This window comes from Lissotriton helveticus, chromosome 5_1 (genome assembly GCF_964261635.1).
Source record: "Lissotriton helveticus chromosome 5_1, aLisHel1.1, whole genome shotgun sequence".
Classification (NCBI taxonomy): domain Eukaryota; kingdom Metazoa; phylum Chordata; class Amphibia; order Caudata; family Salamandridae; genus Lissotriton; species Lissotriton helveticus.
Genome location: NC_136065.1, coordinates 1,073,184,205 through 1,073,210,437, shown reverse-complemented (window position 1 = coordinate 1,073,210,437; position 26,233 = coordinate 1,073,184,205). Strand labels below are relative to the sequence as shown.

The following is a 26,233-nucleotide window of genomic DNA, read 5'->3' as shown; positions in this document are numbered from 1 at the left end:
CACAACTGATATGTATTTTCAAGATTTAGTTTTATTTTATTAAATATTTAGTCATTTTTATATATGTTGTGCTATAGTTTCATTAGAGTAAAATGTATTGCAAAAATAAGTAACAACAATTAATTAAATAACATTCGAGGTCCCTCACACATTCTTCCAATCTTCAGACACTTCTCATTCATCCCATACAACAAACCTACATTTCATTCTATAGTACATCAGTGCCTATTAGAATAACTGAGGTGGATCAAGTTATAGTAACACAGAAGGGGAATAGTCTGGAAGGGATCGGAATCAGGTAGGTCCAGAAAACATGATCAGATGGAAATTCATCCCTTCCACGGGTCACGCCGACGCGCGTTTCGGTGTCGGGTCCACAGGGACCACACCTTCAGGGCAGAGGGGTACTCAATGTGTGGAGGACACACCACTGTAGGTAAAAACAAACATATATACATATTTACATATACATTCAAGCTCCGCCTATAGAGTTACACAATATCAATTATATATTATACATTTTCATGGAGGTCTGTCTTAATATAGTCTCTCACTGTGTAGTTTTTTTTTTTAAATACGAGTGTGTGTTGCCTGGCTCCAGCTCCAAACCTTAGTTCAAAGGGTCAAAAGATATCCTCTCAGTAGTCCACGTAAGTTCAAGTTCAAGTTTAGCATTTGTATAGCGCACTACTCACCCATAGGGTCTCAAGGCGCTTGAGGGAGGGAGGGAGGGGGGTAATTACTTATCGAATATCCAAGTTTTTTGTTGTTTTCTGAAGGAAAGGTGGTTCTGTGTAAGGCGGAGGTGGGTGGGGAGAGAATTCCAGGTTTTGGCCGCTAAGTAGGAGAAGGATTTCCCCCCCCATGGTGGATCTATGGATGCGTGGAATTGCGGCGAGGGCTGTAGTGTAGCTCCTATTTTCCCAATAGGCTCTGCGCATTGGAATAGTACCTACAGCAGTAAAGGCCTAGGCCAGACGTTAACTAGGTCTACTACTGTCGATACTAGACTTAATTTTTGGGTTTGCCAGCTAAGCTCAGAGTTCGCTAGAAACTTTCTCGAATGTTCAAGGAAGGATTAACTCCCCTGATTAGACAAGAAGGGATTTAGTTTCTGACAACCATAGAACATGACAACTTTGCTCTCCCCTAATCAAGAGTCAATCTCAAGAGTCGTGTGAGCACAAGGCAATTATTTTACTCAGTCAGTACGTGCATTCTTAGTCTCATCAGAATGTAGAGAAAAGGAAGAGACGGGCGTGTTCAATAAAAGGTGTTATTTATTGATCAGTCTCTTTTCTCGTACAAGAGAAATGGATCGATATTATTGCAATACTTATAGTTAAGTAAATTGCATACATTAGAAGCAATAGTATAAAATAATACTGTAAAAACATTGATATGGTTTCTGAGCCATATGATGTTTAAAATGATTAAAATATATTTAATACACATATACATTTGACTAAACGTACTCAACTGGTGTTTCTAAATACGCCTACCCCGTGTACCTGACCTAAGTCTAATGCGTGGGCGGGAATAGAAAGTTACAGTTTAAGTTAAGTTTGTTTTTGCCAAGTGAATAACTAAAGAATTCTCTGTGAGGGGTTATTCAGTTCTGTACCTGGAAGTTAGGATGAATGAGGAATGGTATCTCTTTCTCTGCTCTCGATATTCCAGGCTGCCTGCGAGGGCTGCCCAGAAGCGCCGGTGCTGGGTCTCTCGGCTTGAGATAGCAGCGCGTCAGGAAGGCGGGGCTGCTGCCAGCGGGGTCTGCTTCTGCTCTCGGCTTCGGCAAGTATGGCTGCTCCGTCTTGTCACCACGCGTGTGTTTGCATAGGGCAAGGTCGGCAATATTTATACCTTAAAGGTGCCGAGATTGACGTAAGGATGGACATAGGTACGTCAATAAAGATGTCATACGACTTGCTCGTTGGCACATTCTTTTGCAAAAGTTCTCTGTGAAATCAAAACAATGGCCGCACGGATTTTCCAGGTTGTCATAGGTTTGATTTGTTATGAGAACGTCGTATGCCTTATCAGGGGCTGGAGGAATGTCGCTTGTCTAATTAGATCTCAAGCGTTATGACCTAATCAGATAACACGTTCCTGTGCCGTAGTGTGACTGCGTCAGATAACGGTATCTGCATCATGGGGGTTTTCTTGCCTCATGGGCTGACTGTTAGTTAACTAGCTAGGTAGTTTAACCAGATTAGGGTCAGGAATAGGGGGATCGATTCAGAACCTATAGAAATACACGACACCCACTCCACGCTAACTATGGTCATATCTACTAATCTATGCATAGTATAACATAGTACAACATACTATAGAGTATAGTGTATACCTTACCACCCCAAAATACATAAATGCATTTCGAAATTTTCAAATATACTGAAAAATTGCAGTCATATATATTGTATGCACTTAAGCTATGAATTAAATGCAAAAGTAAACACGCATTGTAATGCATTATTGCTTTTTGGTATATGAGAAATACACATGAAATGGCTCTTAATATAGCTATACAGAAAGGAAGGTCGAGACCATTTCATCACATAATAAAATATTTGTGAACATACCAGCGGGCAGCTAAAGTCTATAAAGTATCTAAAAATAGAAATCTTAGTTCTCTAGGAATAGTCTCTTACTTTAAGCAGAAGATCAGTGTCCCGGGGAAAAAATATATAGAAAAATATTTTAAGGGCTTGCTGAAAAAAGTTGCTGTCCGTGAACTGGATTGTAATTGTTCATGTGACTTTATTTTTTTAAAAGTTGAAGGCCGAATTCAGGGAACGCCGTGTGCGAGTTTACTCAAAAGTCTCTATTTCTGTTCCGGAGAGAACATCATATCATTCAGGCTTTCGAAAAAACTGTCAACAGCTTCATGGGAAAGTTCCACTAAGTCGGAAATAGGGGTAACCATGCATTCATGCGCATGATTGTCTCCATTGACATTCTGATTTGCATTGCTGACAGAAGGTCGTACCTGTTCGATGCTGTTTTCATCTTGAACTTCACTACTCTTCAATCGTAGTGGTGAAGATTCCAGGAATGCCGTCATCAGAATTGGCAGCCTTTGAGGGCAGCACAGTGCGTGAACCTTGGTAGGAACCAACAGTGTATCTGCATCCACTGGCGCATCTGATTGTAGCGTCAGACAGGTGTCTAACACGCATTCTTCTCCGCATAGCAGACACCTTAGTACAGGTAAAACACACCTTTGCCACATTGGTCGAAATGATAGAAACCAAGTCATGTTTAGGTCTCTAAGCCGGGAGAGTCCCAGGATTTTTGATATCCGGTCCCGGTATCCAATGGCTAGGATCGTATCTTCCATTGTCGCGAGAGTTTGATCTGTGACATGGGTTGCCATAACGAAAAATAAGGACTAGGAATAGGATTCCTGCAATTAGTCCCAGGATCAGGGGAAGTCCGCCAAAAATCGAATGGACGAAATCTGGAAAAATACCCAGTATGGCTTTGAATGGTGTTAATGCCATCGAAAATACTGTCTTAAATACCTTTGAGACCCCAGTGGTATCAGAAATATTTAAGATTTCGCTCAGGATTTCCGCGAAATGTACGGGGGAATTAGTCGATAATAATGTATGTATCTCTGCAGTCGTCCTTGCGACTTGTAGATCATATGTTTCTTTTGATGACGTGAGCCTTGTAGGCGTCTGTAGAAGCACTGTTTTCATTCTGCTTAAAGTATCTATTCGAATAGAAGTAATTTTCAAACCGGGCCATGCCCTTGCCTCCCTGTCTGGTAAGGAGCTGGGGAACAAAGAACGTCCACAGCACTTGACCTTCGCCGTCGTGGTGACGAGATAAGGAGTCCCGGGCATAAGACTACAACATCTGCGGTCTACAATAAGAATGTAACTCCCATTATAGAGTCTTTGAAAGAATGGTTCTATTTCAGTTGCAGGTGCGCCTTGCTGGTGACATGAAAGGTTGTATGAATTCCCTTCACAGGCTCCGTGCAAACTAATTCCGTTACACAGAAGCGTGCCGCTTAGTGACATAGCACAATTGTTGCCACTAAGAAACACTTTCTGTCCTTTATTACTGACACATGCATGTGAATAGGGCAGGTTCCAAGTTGTTTTCAGGTACCCCTTTCCTAATTTCTCGTACATGCCAGCCTGTATATATTTTTGGCAGTATTGAAACCTGAAGGTTGAGATTGGAATATTTATGATTCCGTGGATTATCCATTCACTGACAGGTCGTTCTGACATTGTCATTGGTAATCTTTCTAGTTTTTCAATGCTCAAGATTGTATAATCAGCACCCTTCTGCGCCATACCGATTTGTCTATCAGTAAGGTTAAAGATTTGGAATAGTGACGTTGTGTTGATTAAACGCCAAGGCACATAGCCTGAACGCAGATTTTGTAACGTCCAGCCAAGCTGTACAATAGAGCGCAATTGTGACTGACCATGTTGTAATAACAGTAAGTCTTGCGATAATATATCGATTGCTGAAGACACAATGCTGTCCAATGAAAATATTCTGGAGGACAGAGTCATTAACCCATTGTCCACTACAGAAAGTGATTTTTCCAAATTAATACGATCAATTTCACGTATTCTCTCTGCTGTTTCAATTTGAGTAACCTTCCAGGCCTCATTGTATGCTGCATATACAGAGGCTGCTATGAAACGCTTTTGACGCTGTTTGCGTGGTCCCAGTATGAAATCACGCAAGTCAGCACCATCAGTAAGTAAAGTTAGGTGTTGCTTAATTTCAGGCAGTGTGGAAGTTTGTAGCCATTGAAGGCATAATTTGCCCACACTGTAGGTTGTTATTATCCCTGGGTGATGTCTTTGGGGATATCTAGGGTCTGGCCTGGTCATTTTGAAACCCTGTGTTTTATTCAGGAATCTATCTTGACAGTGATTTGTATCTGTGGGCCAGATCAACCATTGTTTCCAATCAGGATGTGTTCTGTTTTGGTTAAGTATATGGTTTATGTCTATTTCTTCATCTGTTTCAGAACTATTGCTAAACATTGTTGGCTTTGGAATAGACGGGTTATTTAAATCTTTGATTTTGGCTAAGCCAAGACAGGTGGTTTGTTGAACAGTGTCATTTAAAAATATCATTTGTTCTGGGATCATGCAGGCTCTAAACAAAGCTTCTATACCCTGTACTTGCCATTCTTTTGTACCCCAAACACTTTTCAAATCAACATTTTTTTACCAATAATCAAATCCAAATGTATTCATTTTTTCAAAGAATGAATCTGAATATATCAATTTTGTGTTGGTTATCATGGTTTTCATCCCTGTCTTGTTTGACAATTTGTAATAAAATGTTTCAGCATTAGTTATGTTAAAACCTGAAAAATATGAATATTTGTCATAAACGGTTCTAGAGCTCCCTTTTGGAGGTGTAGCACAATGTTCCCATTGATTATAATTTAAAACATTTCTAGGTTGTGCAGATTTATGCAAGAAATGGTTACCATAATGGTTATAGCAATACATACTATCATAATTTGTAGAACCTTGCAAATAATCATGTTTTGAAAATTTAGCAGACATTACTAAGTCAGACATCATATTGTTTATACTTTCAAAGTCCCAATCATCAGCAAATGAGTTTGGTTTTGCAAAATCACTCAAGGAGATCTTGATTTGGTGTGGATATTTCAGGATCTCGACCGGACCATAAATTTCATAGTCAGTGTTGTCCCAGGCTACCCCACCAGGTATTGGAATTGCTGTGAAGTTGGCTGAAGAAAGTTCTGAAGAAAGTTCTCGTTTCTCGACGTGTGAAGATGTGTGTGGTTTGAGGACCAAGTTGATGTTCTGACTTGCTGTGTCCATTTTAGCATATTTTCCCTCAATGAAGCGTCCCAAGGTAAATACCATGATGAGCCAAAGTATGAGGATAAATGCACCAAAACCCACCCAAAATTCAATCCATGGAGTAACCAGATATGTTTCTTTCAGTTGTTTCAAAAGTTCCTTAGCTTTGTCTTTAAAGGATTTTGATGATGGCTGTGTCTTTTGTTCGCTGAAACCTTCAGAGGAATCATCGAAGTTGATGAAGTAACCAGATGCAGTTCTGTCAATTGTTCCAATTGGTTCAGGATTTTTGTTTCTTGCAATTTCACTTGGAACTTCATTGTAGATTGGTGTGTCTCTGCTAAATGTCTTGATTTGGGTTTTCAGAGGTCTGAGTTCTATTGCATTGTTGCATAGTCCTTGTTGTTCTTCTTTAGGCGTTTCGAATGTGATGAGCCTCTTTGTTAGGACCTCTGTACTGGTAGCAAACCTTGGTGTTCTGCTACTTATTGGGAGTCCACTTGGCCTACTGTTTGTTATCGGCCACATGTTGTGGTTTCACCAGGTCGATGGATACAACTCGGTTCTCCTTTTTTCCAGCAAGTGGCGGTAGTACAACTGATCTTGTCCCGTTGACAGACAAGACAGGAACTGCTTTTCTGTAAGAAGGCCCAAATTCCTTCTTTACCGCGATCTTCTCCCTGACTAGATCCCCGACTTTTGGAATCCAGACAGGTCTTGCTGGGACAGGTGGTGATTCTTCAGTGGTTGTTGGCTGTTGTTTCAACTGTATGTTGCTCAGGTCTTTTCTTGTTTTGTTTAAGTCCTGCAAAATAGCCAAACGGTCTTTGACATCAAAGGTTTTTTCTATTACCACTGAAGTCTGACTATCAAGGTCAGAGATCAACATCCTAGTTCCGAATAATAATTCGTACGGACTGAATCCCTTCAGAGAATTTCTTGGCAAGTTATTTAGACTACGTTGGACACTTATTAGATGTTTGACCCACCCAGCTCCCGAACCTAATACCTTTGCCGTTATAGATTGCTTTATGTCACGGTTTTTTCTTTCAACAATTCCGTTCCCCTCAGGGTGAAATGGACAAGAGTACCGCAATTGCACGCCCATGCTGACCATGGCCTCCTTATAAGCCCGAGAGCTAAAAGCAGGACCATTGTCCGAATGCAGAATGCCAATTGCGTATGTGCCGATAAAGACTCGCAAATCTTTTATAACAGTTCTGGCGTCAGCCGTTCGCTGGGGCCACATCCATATGAATCTCGTGCATGAGTCCACTGCGACCAAGATATATTTATAGTTACCATCCCTTTGTAAGGGACCGCAGTGGTCTAGATAAACACAGGCTAATGGTTTATCCGAGATTAGAAGGGGCGTCTGTGCTGGACGTCTCACAGTTGATACTTTCATTTTTTGACATATTTCACATGCTAGAACATAGTTCCTTGTTTGTCTTCTCATTTGTGGCCACCAGTATCTCTGTTTTAATAATGATACTGTGGCTGAGACGCCAGCATGGGTAGAAGCAAGCCCTTCGTGTGCCGCTATTATCAGTCCTAATCTGTGTTCCATGTTTGGAATTGCCCTATCCCCCACTCCAGGGATTCGAGCAAAAGGAACATTGTTTCCATCGGTTATGTATGAGTATTTTACTGGAAAGCCTTTAGGGAGTGGTTCTATCGAATCCTTTTCTGAAGCGCTGACAGCTTGTAATATTTCGCTGTCTATTTTTGTTTTTGACCGGGTGACGGCAGCTACGGAAGCCGTTTGCACAGCTGCTTTCGCGGCCTCATCAGCCAATGAATTCCCTGCAACGTGAACGCCATCACGTTGATGACTCAGTGTATGTATCACGTGAGTCCTTGGTAGTTCTTTTTGTAAAAGAGCTATTTGTTCCCAGAGCATTTTATGCTTTATTGTGCCACCTTTCGCATCCTTGAAACCGTTCTGAAGCCAGATCTGCAAGTATTCATTGTAAGACTGAACGCAATAATACGAATCGCACACTATAAGTGTGGGGAATTCTCGATCGGTATTTTCAAGCGCCATCTTGAATGCTAGTAGTTCAGCTCGCTGAGCTGTGCAATCTCCTAGAGATTGTGTTTTAGTGAGGGTTGGTTTAAATTTCCCTTCGTGCCAACGACCTTTAACAATCGCGCACGCAGCACTGTAAGCTTGTTTACCCCCTATTGCGGGTTGTGCTGATCCGTCTGTATATATTATACAGCCGTAGTCATCTAGAGGCAGAATTTCGGTTGGCGGAGGACATTCAAATTCATATTGGAGAAATTCTTGTGTTTTTAAGTAAGGATCAAATTCGTACATCACGTCTGTTGCAGCAAGAGAGTTAGCCCATTGTATCCATCTTGGATGGAGTGCTTTAGCATTTGGAATGCTTGCCTTTGTTACCGCCTCTAAGGCTGGTATTGGTGTCACGATTATTATTCGTTTACCTTGTGCCAGGGCTCGTTCTTTTGCTATAGCTGTCTGTGTTGCTGTAAGAATTTTTTCCGTTGGGCTAAATTTCATTTCAGCCTTAGTGTACAAGTGTGATTTGAATGCAATTGGTACCTTTTCTCCCTCATTAGAGGTCAGGTATGTGAATCCGCATTTCCCTGGGATGACTCGGATCACAAGGTTGCGTGTATTATCACGGGTTTCTAATTTTGTCTTAATTAGCATGTCTGTTTGTAAGGATCTCAAAATTTCTGTGTGTGTTTGAGTCCAACTGGATCTTTTAAAGTCTGGTTTAATTAAATCATAAAGGGGCTTGACCATTTCTGCGTAATTTGCAATGTATGTTCTTCCGAAATTTAGGAAGCCTAGAATTGACTGTAGGTTTTTTAGTGTTTTAGGAGCTTGGATTACGGCACATTTCTCTAGGAAATTGTCTGCCAGGCTTTTGCCTTCACTTGATAACTCATATCCTAAGAATAGGACTGTCAGATGGGCAATTCTGGACTTTTTGAAGTTGAATTTGTAACCCTCTGCAGCGAAACCAAGTATTATGGTGTTCACTCTTTTCAAGTGAGTCTCCAAGTCATCATCTGTTAAGTAAATGTCATCGACATAAGATAATGCATCATCATCATATAGTTGTAGTAATTCTGTTACTCTTGCTGAGAATACCCCCGGGCTGTTCTTGTACCCCTGGGCTAACCGACAGAATTGTTTTTGAGTGCCATTTACTGAGAAAGCTGTTAAATATCTGCTCTCTGGTGCTATGTTTTGACAAAAGAATCCATTGGAGATGTCCAAGGTTGTTTTGTATTTTTTGCGCACTATGTTATTCATTAGTGCAGCACTGTGTGAGTTTTGCACTGCAAAAGTTTTGCAACATGTGTTAAGGTGTCGGTAATCCAAAACTAGACGGTATGAATTGTCTGGTTTGGAGACCGGAAACAAAGGATTGTTCATTTGTGAGGTGCAAGTTTCAATCACCCCCTGGTATTCTAGTTGATCTAGTATTTCATTTACTTGTTTTTTAGCTTCTTGCTTAATTGGGTACTGCCTTTGTGCAGTTGGTTGTGATTTTAACTGGATTTTGTGAGGAGGAGAGTCCTCATCCCATCCTACATGATTTTTGTATAAAGCAGGTGCTAAGGCCACTGCCCACTTTCTAGCAAGTGTGTATTTTTTATGAATCGGTATTTGATTCGAGAAGGCAGGCATAATTACTTCTTCGCCATGAGGGCACTCCCTGACAAACTCTGGTGGCCAGTCTTTTTCAGCTAGAAGGATGTCATAGCCCTTGGATAGGTTATCCCAAAATAGTCCCCTTATTTTCCTAGTCTTATCTCCCTCTATACGTAATGTTATCTCGTATATTTTGTGGGGCTTGCTAACTCTGGTATCTGCAGTTTCCACTTGAAGGTATTCATTCGTGTCCACTGTCTCCAGATGATTCATAAGGACTTTGCGAGCTATGCTCACCTCTGCTGCGCTGTCTAGCATTGTCTGAGCCCACTCTCCGTTTTTCAGTTGTGTCCTCAGTATTCTCGGCATTGTTAACTACCTTGATACTGGCTACCTTCTTTTTTGGAAATTGTGATTTCTTTTTCAGTTGAGCAGGTTCCTTGTCTTTGGACTTGGCGTGCTCTTCTGATCGTCCTCTTCTTTCCGATTTCTGCGAGGAATTCTGAAAAGATTGAGAGGGACGTGTATCAATGTCTTGATATCTATCAGGTTTTTTAATATTATCCCTATTTCTAAGGTTATATCTATTCCCAGAGGGGTCACTCTGGGGTGACCTTTGTCTCGGGTTTGGAGATTTCTCTCTTCGCCTAGGAGACCTTCCTCTGGACTGGAATTTCTTTTCTTTAGGATTGGATTGTTTGTTCCCATCCCAGTTCTTTTTTGGTGAATTATTATTATTATTAAAAAACATTTTTTCTGGACTTGTAGTCAGTTGCGGTTTTACCGGTATTCCACCTAGACTATCTCTGCCTAGTTCTTCATAGGATTTTTCTATGATTCTGGCAATTTCAGCTGGTTGGTCTGCTATATCTGTCTTTTAACCTCTGGCGGATCGCCACGTTTGCTGCTTCACCCTTTATGTTGGCTAGTAATATAGCCGAAACCGGTTTGAAGTCTTTTAGTAATTTCATACCAAGAGTTAAAGCAGGTTCTGGACCGTATTCAACTTGAATTTGTTTAAGCACATCTGGTATTACCGAAATGGATGGAACACCGTGCGTTTTTGTATAGATGGAAGCAAAGACTGTACCCCAAGTGTCACAGTCCTCAATGTGTGGTGCGATTCCCATTGGGAGACATATAGTCAGAATCCTTTGTTTTTCCAGCGGGGTGGTGTCAGGAAACACCGCCTCTATTTGGGTAATTTTCTGTGCCAACCAGAATGGTATTTGTTCCCGTTTAGCTGGAACTTTACCTAGGCAGGATTGGATGTTATGTGGTGTAATTTTATTTGTGTTCCCCTGTTGAGGGGTCAGCTGTGGTAGTTTAATCGCTGGCTGAATTGTTGAAGTCCGCATTACATACTGAACTAATTGTCTATGAATTTTTAGTAGTTGTTTTAGCTGTATTAACAGCTCTGCTGCAGGCATTCTTTCGATGTCTGGATGTGGTGTGTATCCGGTTAAGACCGGCCACGTTGCTCCTGGTCTTCCTAAAGGACCGAGCCTTGTAATGTGATTGTTATGTATTAGGGCGCCATCAAATAAGAGCAAATGCTCTTGGAATTTGAGTGGTACTTCCACCTCCTCGAAAGGAGTGTACGTTTCAGGAGGTTCCTCTACTTTGTAATAGTGGAAGTACTTTGTTACAGCATTTGCTGCTAGAAAATGTATCCATGTATAGTATACCTCTGTCTGCCGATATTCGTGTGCCTCAATTACGAATATGACTGTGCCACCTCTAGGTGTCAGTCCATTTTCTATAAGTTTTAAGGTTATAGATCTCCTTTTAATGACCGGAATGAGTATTATATCCGCGTCTGCTGCTTGCATGGTAGAATCAGCATCTGCTATTTCAGTAGCTAATCTAATTGCCTCTCTTTCTCCATCACTGTCTCTCATTTTACTGACAGGATGGTATTATTTTTATTTGCAGATCAGGTTTCTTATGGAAACAGATTAGATGCACAATATTCTGGAACTGTTTTATCCTTCAACGTTGACTAGACCAAAAACCATACATAGGAGTTCCCTCCTGCGAGGTTTTGGAGGATATTATAACCTTTCACCCACTCCAGACGTCTTTGGAGTATTTGGGAAAAGGGGTCTGAGTGAGAAAGCACGACTGAGTTACTCTAAATGTCTTACGTTAGTTTTATCGCCCTTTCCAAACACGTTGGGCGCCATGTAGTGTAGCTCCTATTTTCCCAATAGGCTCTGCGCATTGGAATAGTACCTACAGCAGTAAAGGCCTAGGCCAGACGTTAACTAGGTCTACTACTGTCGATACTAGACTTAATTTTTGGGTTTGCCAGCTAAGCTCAGAGTTCGCTAGAAACTTTCTCGAATGTTCAAGGAAGGATTAACTCCCCTGATTAGACAAGAAGGGATTTAGTTTCTGACAACCATAGAACATGACAACTTTGCTCTCCCCTAATCAAGAGTCAATCTCGAGTCGTGTGAGCACAAGGCAATTATTTTACTCAGTCAGTACGTGCATTCTTAGTCTCATCAGAATGTAGAGAAAAGGAAGAGACGGGCGTGTTCAATAAAAGGTGTTATTTATTGATCAGTCTCTTTTCTCGTACAAGAGAAATGGATCGATATTATTGCAATACTTATAGTTAAGTAAAGTGCATACATTAGAAGCAATAGTATAAAATAATACTGTAAAAACATTGATATGGTTTCTGAGCCATATGATGTTTAAAATGATTAAAATATATTTACATACACATATACATTTGACTAAACGTACTCAACTGGTGTTTCTAAATACGCCTACCCCGTGTACCTGACCTAAGTCTAATGCGTGGGCGGGAATAGAAAGTTACAGTTTAAGTTAAGTTTGTTTTTGCCAAGTGAATAACTAAAGAATTCTCTGTGAGGGGTTATTCAGTTCTGTACCTGGAAGTTAGGATGAATGAGGAATGGTATCTCTTTCTCTGCTCTCGATATTCCAGGCTGCCTGCGAGGGCTGCCCAGAAGCGCCGGTGCTGGGTCTCTCGGCTTGAGATAGCAGCGCGTCTCTCAGCGCGTCAGGAAGGCGGGGCTGCTGCCAGCGGGGTCTGCTTCTGCTCTCGGCTTCGGCAAGTATGGCTGCTCCGTCTTGTCACCACGCGTGTGTTTGCATAGGGCAAGGTCGGCAATATTTATACCTTAAAGGTGCCGAGATTGACGTAAGGATGGACATAGGTACGTCAATAAAGATGTCATACGACTTGCTCGTTAGCACATTCTTTTGCAAAAGTTCTCTGTGAAATCAAAACAATGGCCGCACGGATTTTCCAGGTTGTCATAGGTTTGATTTGTTATGAGAACGTCGTATGCCTTATCAGGGGCTGGAGGAATGTCGCTTGTCTAATTAGATCTCAAGCGTTATGACCTAATCAGATAACACGTTCCTGTGCCGTAGTGTGACTGCGTCAGATAACGGTATCTGCATCATGGGGGTTTTCTTGCCTCATGGGCTGACTGTTAGTTAACTAGCTAGGTAGTTTAACCAGATTAGGGTCAGGAATAGGGGGATCGATTCAGAACCTATAGAAATAGACGACAGGGCTTGATTGGACGATCGTAGTTGGCGGGTGGGGGTGTAAAAGGACAGGCGCGTGTTGAGGCATTCGGGTCCAAGGTCGTAGAGGGCTTTGTGTGCGTGGGTGAGGAGACTGAAGGTTATTCTTTTGTTGACGGGGAGCCAGTGGAGGTCTTTCAGGTGACCGGAAATGTGAGCTTGGCGGGGGATGTCTAGTATGAGTCTGGCTGAGGCGTTTTGGATGCGTTGGAGTTTTTTCTGTAGTTTGGCTGTGGTTCCGGCGTAAAGGGTGTTTCCGTAGTCCAGCCGGCTTGTGACCAGTGCGTGAGTGACCGTCTTTCTTGTTTCGGTGGGATCCATTGGAAGGTTTTTTTGAGCATACGTAGGATGTTGAAGCATGATGATGATACGGCGTTGACTTGTCTGGTCATCGAGAGGGAGGAGTCCAGGATGAAGCCCAGGTTACGTGCGTGGTCCGTTGGTATGGGTGCGTTTCCCAGGGCCGGTGGCCACCATGAGTCGTCCCAGGCGGATGGGGATGATCCTAAGATGAGGACTTCCGTTTTGTCCGAGTTCAGTTTTAAACGGCTGTTCTTCATCCATTTGGCTACTTCTTTCATCCCTTCGTGTAGGTTAGTTTTGGCGGTATTTGGGTCTTTGGTGAGGGAGAGGATCAGCGGAGTGTCGTCTGCGTAGGAGATAATGTTGAGGTTGTGTTGGCGCGCGATGGATGCGAGGGGACTCATGTATACGTTGAAGAGGGTGGGACTAAGTGATGATCCTTGTGGTACGCCGCAGATGACTTCGGTGGCCTCTGATCTAAAAGGGGGGAGGCGGACTCTCTGGGTTCTTCCGGCGAGGAACGAGATGATCCAGTTCAATGCTTTTCCTTGTATTCCGGCGTTGCTGAGGCGTTGAATAAGGGTGCTGTGACAGACTGTGTCGAAGGCTGCGGAGAGGTCAAGTAGGATGAGGGCAGCTGTTTCTCCGTTGTCTAGTAGTTTTCGAATGTCGTCTGTTGCTGCGATGAGGGCGGTCTCGGTGCTGTTTGGCTCGGAAGCCGGACTGTGAAGGGTCGAGGGATTTGTTGGATTCGAGGAAGGCGGCGAGCTGACTGTTGACGGCTTTCTCAATGACTTTGGCAGGGAATGGGAGGAGCCAGATGGGGCGGTAGTTCTTGAGTTCAGTGGGGTCTGCTGTGGGTTTCTTCAGGAGGGCGCTGAGTTCGGCATGTTTCCAGCTTTCCGGGAAGGTGGTGGAGTTGAGGGAGCAGTTGATGACGTCTCGGAGATGGGGTGCGATAATGGAGTCTGCTTTGTTGAAAATGTGGTGGGGACATGGGTCGGTTCGTGATCCTAAGTGGATGGAGTTCATCAGGCGGATGGTGTCTTCAGTGATGATTGGGTTCCAGGCGCGGAGGTTGTTGGAGGGGGGTTTTAGTTCGGAGGTGGTGGGGTGGACTGGTCTTCGGGCTGGTTTTCAAAGCTGTTATGTATGTCAGCGATTTTGTTGTGGAAGAATGAGGCTAAGGAGTCGCAGAGGTTTTGGGAGAGAGTGATGTCGTTGGTGCCGGCGGTGGGGTTGGTAAATTCTTTGACGATGTTGAATAGTTCCTTGCTGTTGTGTGCGTTGTTGTCGAGTCGATCCTTGAATGCTGATTTCTTGGTGGATCGGATCAGTTGGTGGTGTTTGCGGGTGGCGTTCTTGAAGGTGGCCAGGTTGTCAGTGGTTGGGTTTTTTCTCCAGGCTTTCTTGAGGGTGCGACAGATCTTCTTGGATTTCTTAAGGTAATCGTTGAACCAGGGGGCTTTTTTGCTACCTTGCTTGATTTGATGTTTTTTCAAGGGTGCTAATTCGTCAGCGCTGATGGTGATCAATTGTGTGAGGTTGGTGGCTGCAAGGTTTGGGTCCGATGATTTTGCAGGAGGGTTTTGGTGAAGTGATGTGAAGAGTTGGTTGGTGGTAATTTTGTTCCAGTACGTAGAACAAAATTAGTACGTAGGATCTACACGAGCCATACTATGTTACAGCCAGGTCAGGTACCCCTATATCATAATATACATTTTCACCTTTAGTTCTTTACCATTTAAAGAAACTAAGATATGATGAAACGAACAGAGTGGAAAACATTTTTTTCAACCATACATATAAACATACATCCGACACAATTTTTATTGAAACAAACGATTTTTAAGGATAGGGAAAAAAATTCAAAAGGGTCTGCCTAGGGGGAACCCAGGTTTGATCCACACAAGTCCTTATAGTCTCTCTTTTTTGAGCCTATCCCTACTTGGGTAGCCCTCAGTTTACCTTGTATCAATCTACAGATGCCTTCACTTGGGGGTCACGAACATCCAGATGTCATAACAGCAGAGGATGGTCTTGGTGCAGAGTTCGCAAACTATAGAGTGAACAAAAAAGCATGATGATGGACATTCGCTAGGATACGTAATAGGGGTGAATGATTCAGTCTAGGATGGCAATAACCCTAATGGTGAGTTAAGAAGTTATTCCGGGGGTGCCTGGGGTCTAATATCCAGAGGTAGTTTATGGTTAGGACTGTACGGTGTATCTCACTTTGTTAGCTTCCTCACGGAGTTCTTGGCCTCCTTGTCAAAACCCAGAGGGGTCACAGCACAGGTCTGCTAAGTGATCTATTTACCTTTAAAATTTCCCAGTTTTGGTTAGTGCGTCTTGGAGAGATTCGTCACGCTCCAGGATTAATGGTGGTCATCTTGTTCTATTCAAACCTCAAGTGGAGCTAGGTCAAAGAAGATAAAGAGTGTAAGAACTTCGTTTGCCTTGGGAAATAATTATTTTCAAACGGCAAATAGACATATGTGGTACGTGTAGGTGGTCTTCTGGTTTCCTATTCAGAGATCATAAGGGACTGAATAAACAAGGTACATAGGATAACGGCTCCATCTTCCCAGGGGGAAGATTCTTTTTATCTAGGGCATGTTTTATTTTGGACAAATAAATATAACACGAGTGTCGGGATGCCAAGTTAGTTGTACAGACATACACCGTGTGGTCGCTACTAAGCCACCTCACTGGGCTGACAAAATGCCCGCATCCACCCAATCAGAGGTGTTAGATAAAATGGATGGTCCTACAATTATGCTAGCGCAGGGTAGAAAAAACAGTGCGACTTCGCTTACTGGTTAGATAGATTCCGTCGGAGACATAAATGATTTCCGATCAAACGTACTTGAGGCACAGATTACTCGGGCAGCTCTTTAAAATGGTAGCGAGGGTCTAATCAGAATACGGAGATAAAGAAAATGAAAAACATCGGCATTAGACGTATTAAATGGGCTCATAACTTCAGAGTCCTGAGTTAAACATATTTTCAGAGGCTAGTTCAAACTTACTGGTTCCTCTCGCAAGGTTCGTCTCTCGATGCGACGGGAGGGTACTGGTGCTCCGTTCGCCCAGCGTCCAAGATAAACAGGAATCGGGCGCAGATTTTAAATACGAGAGATGAGGCGGTTCCACGTCTTCTCCCGTCGACCCTCTCACAGGTGACTAGTCATAGAGGGCGTACTGGATCCTAGCTCCGTGGTGGCGGCCATTATGGGAGTAGTTGTTTGTTCGGATGTAGTAAGGGAAAGAGGATCCTAGAGACAAGCTCTATCTATATCTAGGGAGCGAGGGCCATCTGGTTAGGGGGTATCCGTTCATGTCTTTTCCCTCTAGTGGCGAATCAGGCGGTTGCATGACATGTCATAATATTTACAAGGGGAAATGGTAGATGGGGTTTATGAAAGATATTAGACCTGATTAGATGTACGACAGGGAGGTCTTAAATGATAGTGCTCTACAGGATGGCATTATGCCATGGGCACTCCTCATTCAGTCCGCAGTTGACCGAGTTTAGAAAATAGATCCAGAATACTTCTCTCTTTTTACGGAGGGTGATGGGGTCTATTCCAGTTTTAGCCTCGATTTTTTCCAAGATAAACCATCTCAGGTCTTTCTCATTGTGTTTTTTCTCCATCCAATGGGTCACAATAGGGGCAGTCATCTTCTTTAATCTGATGTTTGATTTGTGTTCCCCGATTCTCAGGCGGCACTCACGTCCGGTTTCTCCAACATATGGGAGGTTGCATGGGCACAGAATAACGTAAATTATGTTACTCGTGCGGCAGTTGGTTAGTCTCTTATTGCGGGAAACCGATATGGAGCGATGAACGGTGGTTATCTTGTCTCCTACAATGGCGTGCGAGCATGCTTGGCATGTGCCGCATCGATGGTTCCCAAAAATGGGTTAATGCTGGAAATGGCAGTTTGTTGGGTCTTGCCCAATTCAGGTAGCTTGCCCCTAACCAAAAAGTTTTTCAGGTTTCTGTTTCGTCTGAAGGCGAAAATAGGTCTCGGAAGAGGTATTTTGTCCCTCTCCAGATTAAGCAGGTGCCAGCTGGAGTTGATTACTTGGCGTAGTTTGTAGTCTAAGTTGAAATGGCGTGTTATACAGACCAATTGGTCTTGATTCTCTTTCTCTTTGGGTTGGAACATGCATTCCCGGTCGGTGTACCTAGCCCGTTTAAACGAGTCCTTCACCAATTTTGCCGGATATCCTCGGTGGAGTAGCTTTTCTTTGAGGATGTCAGACTGATCTAGGAAATCTCCTATATCGGAACAGTTTCTCCTAATGCGGAGAAACTGGCTGTAGGGTATGCTATCACGTTGGCAACGAGGGTGGAAGCTTTCATATTGCAACAACGTATTTCTAGCTGTAGGTTTCGTATATAGTGAAACCTGGCGTTTCTCAGCTTTGTGTTCCACCCAAATGTCCAAAAACTCAATGCGTGTATTGCTCATTTTCATGGTGAACTGCAGGTTGGGGTCGGCCGCGCTCAACCAGAGGAGAAATTCCTTCAGATGGTCTTGGTCCCCCTTCCAAATAAAAAAAAATCATCAATAAAACGGGACCAATAGATCACGTTCTCTTGGAAGGGGGCCATGTCATTGTAGATGTTAGTCCGTTCAAATTCGCCTAAATAAAGGCAGGCAATGCTGGGGGCACAACTGGCCCCCATGCTGACTCCTTTAGTCTGTTTAAATATCTCGTTGTTAAACTCAAAGTAGTTTTCATTTAAGACCACTTTTAGACATTGAAGGATGAATGTCGTCTGCATAATGTCAGGTTTGGATGTTAGGATCTTTTCAATGGTGTCATACGCCCCTTTCTGGGGGATATTAGAGTATAAGGATTCCACATCCAATGTGACTAGTATTTCTCGGTCCTGCTGATACGGGATACCCTCAATTTTATCAATAAAATGTCCTGTGTCTTTGACGAAGGATTCAAGCTCACTTACCATAGGTTTGAGGAATCTGTCCAAATATTTGGACAGTGGCTCAGTGGCAGCCCCAATGGTGGAGACAATGGGTCTCAAAAGGGGATCTTCCGCATCTTTATGAGTTTTGGGGACCCCGTATATGATCGGTAAGCGAGTATGACTACGAGTTAAATACTCTGCTTCTTGTTCGCAAATTAAACCAGCTTCCACCGCCTCATTAACCAGACCTAGGATGTGTCGTTTGAGTGTTCTCAGGGTTGTGTATAACTCTCTGATAATGATCTGAGGAAGAGAGAAGGGTATTCATTTTGTCGATGTATTTGGGGGTGTCAACAATGACTATCTTCCCCCCCCCCTTGTCGCATGGTTTCACTGTGATGCTTCTATCCTCCTTCATGACATCAAGGATTTCTTTTTCTGCAGGGCGCAAGTTAGATGGTGGTAAGGGGACATATTTGATTAGTTGATCAATTTTTTTGATAACTACTTTTTCAAAGATATTAACTTCTGGGCCCACCATTTCAATAGAGGGGTTAAAAGATGAAGGAGGTTTCAGGCCCGATTCGTTGTTTTGATCCGCCATAGGCGGACGTCCTTCGAAGAATTTCTTCAAACGTATCTTTCTGAAGAACTGATATAGGTCTTTGGTAAATTCAAATTTGTCAAAATTGGAGGCTGGGACGAACGATAGCCCCCTAGTTAAGAGATTGAGAAAATTAGGATCTATCTTTCTTTGGGACAGGTTGAATACTGGGATAGCTTTTATGTTCGCCAGTATTGCTGATGACGTGTTTGTACATATGGTTGTGGTTGTCCTCGACCCGGATGGTAGTTCCTCGTCATGCATTATTACCCAGACCTTTTGAGACCGTTTGAGGTAACATGTCTCTTTACTTGAATTTTCTCTTATCGTATCGGTCTTCAAATTCCTTAGGTGGGAAAGTGCAGTTGGGTAACAATGAAGACTTTAGGGCCGCAGGAGAGCTCTTTGTGGCTTGTATCCTGCTGAAGAAAAGACGGTCTTTGAGCAACACCTTAACACTTATATGTCAGGCATAAAATACTTTTTCCGTCTGGCCAAGTGTTCTCTTCTGTCTTTTCTTTTTCTCTTAGTTAACTAGAAACAAGTCTTAGCCTCTACCTCAGCATGACCATTTCCCCGTTCAGAGAGAGATTTATGAAGAATTGTGTATGTTTTTGGGTGTTCGTACCCTTGCATTATGTCAAAAGTACATTTTTATTCAGTTTACAACTTCTCGAATTTAAATGAATCACTCAGTACCTCCTGAGACTCCTCTTAGCTGACTACTTTTTAAGGAAAATGGCCAAACTGTGTTGGCTGATTAGTAAACTACCTTGCCCAATTTTTACAGCTCTTAGTTAGTCATATCTGCAACCCACCGTCCCTTGGATTCTCAAATTGGCATAAATTATGGAAATTGGTAAAAGGAGTGGGGATTGTGAGAGATGATTAACATTATGAATTTAAAAAGTCTACTTTTGCCTTGCAATGATTTAGAGGAAGAGGGAACAGTATGCTAATGGTGTGTGGTTCCAAAGAAGAAACCTATGCCTAGGAAATATTACAACTGGCAACACAAATTTCCAATTATTAATTTACCTGATAGGTTTTGTTAACCATATACATGCTTTTGCAGTGGACCATCCCTGAGAAACTGAGATTAGTAAGGAGGTGGTGATCTTAATATGATTTATCTGCTAAATAAATAGGGAAAGAAAAGTTGGATTGGTTGATGTTTTGACTGAGAATAAGAAATAGTCAAACTTTTGTCGAGTGTTAAGGGTTGTTCAAGCCTTTATTCCTTGATCGGAGTCCTACTTTTATTGCAGCATGGTGTCTGCATCTGAGCTGAAGTAGGAGCACTGTACACATTAGTGTGATGCTAATCACTTTGTAGGCACGCTCCTCTCTGCCATCTAGAGCACTTGGGTATGTTATTGACATTGACTTGCTCAGTGTCTCCTAACCTGTTGTCTGTGGACCCTATGGGGTTCGCGAAGCCTACTTGGGTGTTCCTGGAAAGAGCAAGAAAATTAAATAATAACAGATTAATAAAGTATGTATAAATGAAGAAGCAACATGTACAATTGAAAGGGTGAAGGAACTTGAAATTATCAGTAAAAAATTAAGTTACTAATCTCAAATTGAGTTAGGTGAGCAGTGCAAGGGAATCGGACTGAATATAGTATGGATGAAGAGTTGCCTGCGTTGAATTTTGGAAAAGATCCAATCTTCCCATTTAAATTTGGATTTTTTTATTTAAAAAAAATATTTTTGTGTGAATTAAATAAAATATTTATTCATTTGTCTATTTGTTTGATAAATGCTTGTTTCTGTATTGTTTTGCAGTTCCACTTCTCATAAATGCTTAGGCCGAGGTCACTGACCTTCTATTATCTATTCAATGTGTTCTCTGGATTTCAATAATTATTCATCGGGGGATTCCAGTAATGATTAAGTACAAGTCCACAGAAGTCAAAAGTAAAAATAAAGAGTGGCCTAACTTTTATCTGAAGAATTGTAGTTTTTTTCTATGTAGTCTGCGATACTAATACCTAATCACAGGCTGGAGATGATGCTGGGCTACCATCCTTGGGTATTAACCCAATGTGTTTCTGCACTTCTGGTCTCAGCTACTATTTTGGCAATTCACGTTTGCAATCTATCTTTGAATAAGTGTATGGATTAAGATAATGTTCACCAAAATTCTGTTGATTTTCCTAGGTGTCACACTTTCTTTCTGTATCATAGTTTCCAGAAAATCTTTTGCTATAAATAAAACTAAATCTCTCTGAAGAGGGGTTAGTAAAATAAATCACAGGTAACATTAGTTCATGAGATTCTATAGTCAATCTTTTCTTTTTAATATAGTGGAAGTATGACGAGGCTGTGCTCATAAGTCATGTAGCTATATACTTCAGTTGACCACTTAATCAGATATTGTAATCGTCCTTGGCGAAATCCTATTTTTGGTTGTACAAATATTTGGAAAATATATATTAAAAAAATAATCTGTATAAATAAGGTAGACATTTTCTCTGCAGTCTACCATTGCTAAAAGTTTCTGAAAGTTTGAATATGAAACTTTTTTTTATTGAGAATTGATTGATCGCCTCAGTGCTGTGTAGCTTTGTTGCACAGCATGAGCCTTAATAACATAATTCACCATTGTCCTTGTTCATTACAATGGAAACAGTTTTCGGGAACTACCATATTCAATCTTCTTTCCATGCAGATCATAATTAAAGCTTTTCCACAAAAACAGAGGTAGATCGCTGTGGTGTGTGTAGTTTGTTGTGTGTAGCTGACAGGGATTAGAGTTTCATTTCTACTAACTTTTTATTAGCATTACTTTTTTTGTATTATCCATAGGCTTGAATATTTCGTAAGATGCAACTTACATCCAGATTCCCCATCTAGATTGCAGGTTTACGAGTTATCAACCTATACCGTGGAGAGTTTTTTTGCTGTTGCTAATGTCATCACATGTAATAAAGTGTTCAAGTTTCAAAATCCTTGAAAAAAGCTAATTGAAACTTCATCTTTTGTTTTTCAGATTGGCTGTTTGTAGTTCTCGTGGTTCTTGCTGGGTTTTTAGTCTTCCTACTCATTAGTATCTGTTGGTGCCAGTGTTGTCCACATACTTGCTGCTGTTACGTTCGTTGTCCATGTTGCCCAGAAAAATGTTGCTGTCCTCGAGCATGTAAGTTTTCCAGATAAAAAATGTGACATGTTAAAATATAAGCTCTTGAATCAAGGTCACTATTTAGCATTCGCCAACTTCTGAAACGCAATGCTTACTCATGAAATTTGCTTTGAAGACCATATGGGCTAAAAAATCTTTTGCTAGAAGAAGATGGGGCGTATTTGACAGAGCTGCCGACTTGGGAGCTGGGGATTTGGGTTCAGGTCTAGGCATCTGCTCGGCAACCTGCGATTCTGAGCAGATCACTTAATCTCCCCATGCACAGCGCCTGGATACCCTCACGGGTGATAATCTGCACTACATAAATCCACGCATTTTATAAATTGATGTATTTACGGGCTTCTCTGTAAATGCATGAGTGTTAAATGCCTTTGTTATATTAATGGTGCTGTGAAGAAATGCACACAATTGCATAAAAACAGCATTGAATGTGCTTATTACACGGAGCAGTTGTCCTCATTGTTTAAAAATGAGTGATTGACACACTTGGCAAATTATGGCTGTTTCCTTCCTACCTTTTGACGTTCTGCTATCCTTTCTCTGGTAATGAGGTGTATGTCTCATTTCATACGGTTCTGCTGTGTCTGAAGCCCTTTAGCTACATTTCCTCTCTTAAAACTGTGGTTCTTTTTGCATTGTCTGCAACCTTTTGAATACTCTCTTTTTCTGTACGTGTCTTTCTGTTCTTCTCTACTTGTTTCTCTCACCCTCTCAAACCAAATTCAAAGGGTATCGCCGTAGTGCTTATTGGTTACAAAATAGGCCCATCCTTGCCACACCATCTCTACTAACCTCCACCACACATTCACAACTTTACCCAAGAATCACCTGAGCACAACTGACACCACTACATAATGACTTTTCTTAATTTTGTACAATAAGGTAAGAAAGTTATAGGTACCAATGCACAGCTCTCTCAATGGTTGGGCAGTCCTCCGATTGGCAAGGATATAAATAGTTGAGGTGTGTGTGTATGTTAGTTTGCTTTGGATTTAGGCATAACATTTGAACTCTTATCAACTTGGTAAGCAAATAAATGTAGACAGACCAAATTTACTTTATAATCTTAATTTGGTGACTATTGGTTCTGGATTTATAGCTTTTTTTTTAACTCGGGGTTTCAAAAATGCTCTTTCCAATCTTAATTTAGAAGTCACCTTTTACATTTTTTCTGAAATGAAATACACCCAATTATAACAGTTTCCCATGTCGCAATGGGAAAGTAATGCAGTGCCATTTTTGGTTGGCAAATATGTTCCAGTGATATTGAAGTAAGAGTGAAAAGAGTATCTTCCAGGTCATGCTAACCCTTTAAGCCAGTGCGTTCAGCTATGGATTCCTGCTTCACATTTTAATGTTTTAAAGATGAATGTAAATCTTAAAGGACAACATTACCTAATGACACCTTGTATGTTTGTTATACGACATGTAAGATTAGTGTGAGATTTTTTTTATACACGTACTACAATTCTAGTCTGATAGCTCATCAAATTAATTAGTCACAGAAAACTTGTATGTTGCTGCATTTTACAGATCTAAACCCCAGGAGGGATGGCATAATGGTTGATGCTCATACCTGTTCTAAAGCGCACCTCTAAGTAGGGGAATAGTTGCACCAGTTATGTACAGCACTACAAAATGGCGACTGTGCTTGCAAGCACTATATAAAATATAAGTTTCAGCAATTGTCAGACATAGACCTATTGAGTCATTTCTAATTAATTTCCGCTTTCACTGTTAATTGAGTTTCCTTTTTTAAAGAGAAACTTACAAACTGTATTCTGTATGGGGTGTATTGTTTTGTTACTGTTATGGGTTAATGACCCTTCTTCTTTGGGGGGAAGGAAAAAGGTGAGCCGAAGTAGACAACATGGACAGTAGGTAAAAAAGTAAATTTAAATGTAATACTAATGCTGCTTTATAGCTCAATTTTACTTACAAAATGTGATTTTGCATTTCTGTTTGTAGTGTATGAGGCAGGAAAGGCTGCCACCTCCGGAGTACCCAGTATTTATGCTCCTAGCGTATATGCTCCTTCAGTTTATTCCCATCCAAGCCAGGTCAAGATGGCACCGCCACTAATTCCAATGGGTCCAATGGGTCCTGTACAGTCTGTTTACAATGGATATACTGTAGACTATGATGCAGCGAGCTCTGGTAAGTTAAAATTAAGGAAAAACTACCCATTGTGTATGAAATGTGAAGTTGTTTGGCAAGTGCTCTGGTAAGGTTGAGATGTGGAAATGATACATGGTCAGGAGAATCTCCAGAAGATGAAATAAATGAACTGAGTAACCCCTAAATTGGTGTATATATTCAAGGAGCTTTGCTTTTTTGCTAACTAGAATCTAGACTTATGTTTTTAAAATGTTTAATATTTTGGAGTAATTGTAGTATTCTATAGCAGTAGATAACGAGGTGCATGGTTGTAGATTGTTAAAGAAATATCTTACAGAGGATATTACATTTTCAAAACACTGAAGAAGTTCATCCAAGGAAGAGTTATGAAATCATAAAAACTGCAGCCACAACCTCCAAGCTGCAAGACAAGGAATATTCATAACCTCCCCATATACTTAGAGACCTACAACTATATCTCTGAGGGTTCCATATACCCAAGTTTAATCACTGTTCTTGGTTAATCATTAATATTGAGGGCATTGATGTGAAGAGCCTTATCGGTGACCTGGTCCACCTCGAAGTATGTTGATGACCTTGCCTTTGAGGTATTCAGCAAACACTGCTTCAGTAGGGTGGGATTCCTAGAGCCAGACGCCCAACTCATATTGTTTGGGGTCAAAGACAACACGTTTTCATGTTTATTTTGTCCTTGGGACAAGTAGGCCCAACCTCCTGCAGCACAAACTGCTTGGCTGCCAGATTACAGTACCTTATTATGGATCAGTGAATGGCATTGTCTGCAGTTCAGGTAATATTTGTGTCCAAATGTTACTGCTGTTGGAAATTGTATGTATGGTTCATTAATACAAAGCCTTTATTAGGGTTAGCACTCTAAAGTAAATGTAAGTTCAGACTGCACTACTGACAGTGGTTCCAGTAAATAAATGTGTACACCCGTTTGGAAAGTTTAACAATATGATGCTACATATAATGCTCCCATGATGCCCTCTGATTAGATGCAAATATCTACAGAAGCTTGAAAGCAAGGCTGATGATTCTTTGCTTTCAAAATGAAATGTTAACCAACAAATGCAACTAGGAAAAACATGTTTTGCTAAAATACTGTGAAATTTTTGGTACCATTTCTTTGAAGCATCATTTAGTAAAATGTGTCGATACATGCTAGTATTTCCAAAAATATTCTTAATGGAATATCAGTGCAACCAGTTTCAACAAGATTATGGGAACACGAAAATAAACAAGCTCTTGCAAACCCAATAGGTTTGACATTGTGGTCAGCCTTTTGGTTTTTGTCAATACGTTTCTTGTTTTGACTTGATTATTGTAGAACTTTAATGTTGTAGGAGCTGCCATTCCCTCACTATTATAACAAACAGCTAAATTATTTTTGATGTCAAAATGCATCCATTGCCGCAGTAGCCCCAGGTACTCTACAAAACTCCTTTTGTGCAGATAATCTCCTTGAGAAAAAGCGAAATGCAGTCACTCAGTGAAGTCAGTCACCAGATAAATAAAGAGATAGAATGTTAATAAAAACAAAATGTCTTTGTGAGCATCAGACCTAACTAGGGGCCCAATGCTTAAAAGACTACAAAAGGCCCCCTGGTATGTGTTGTTGCATTAGTGCAGATTTACTGCTTTCATGAATTTTCTAAACTTTACAGAAGTAGGCCAGGAAATGGTCCTCTGGAAAATATCAGTGAACTACATTTTAGTACGAGCAAATTTGCATATATAGATTTGCTAATGCGAAAATCTGCTGAGCGTTTACAAATTCACCTTTCTTACAGCTTCTTTTTTCACAACCCTGGAATAAGTTTTACTTCAGCCCTTGTCACTAGTACATTTCCAACCTTTTTCAGTATGAGAAAAAATTAGAGAAGAGCTAGTAAAAACCTCTAAAATATATAAGTTAGTTGGTTTGTCGAGACTCAAAAGGGCTATCCAACCCTGAAACTGTTGCGTACCACTACCTGCCTAATGTGCAAATTAGCGGAAAGGTACAAAATCAGTGAATTGCTAATAGTTAAACCCACCATAGCATTAGCCCTCGCACAATGAGAGAGG

General features: G+C 41.3%; 1 protein-coding gene across 4 annotated transcripts in view; it reads left to right on the top strand.

The window, feature by feature from the left end:
- Positions 1–26,233, top strand: part of LSR (lipolysis stimulated lipoprotein receptor) — a 314,698-nt gene that overhangs the window by 136,796 nt on the left and 151,669 nt on the right. For all 4 annotated transcript variants that reach the window (XM_078643633.1, XM_078643637.1, XM_078643634.1 and 1 more), the window contains 2 exons: positions 21,875–22,021; positions 23,993–24,181. In XM_078643633.1, the coding sequence (XP_078499759.1) occupies positions 21,875–22,021; positions 23,993–24,181 (336 nt within the window). The remainder of the gene's footprint in view (positions 1–21,874; positions 22,022–23,992; positions 24,182–26,233) is intronic.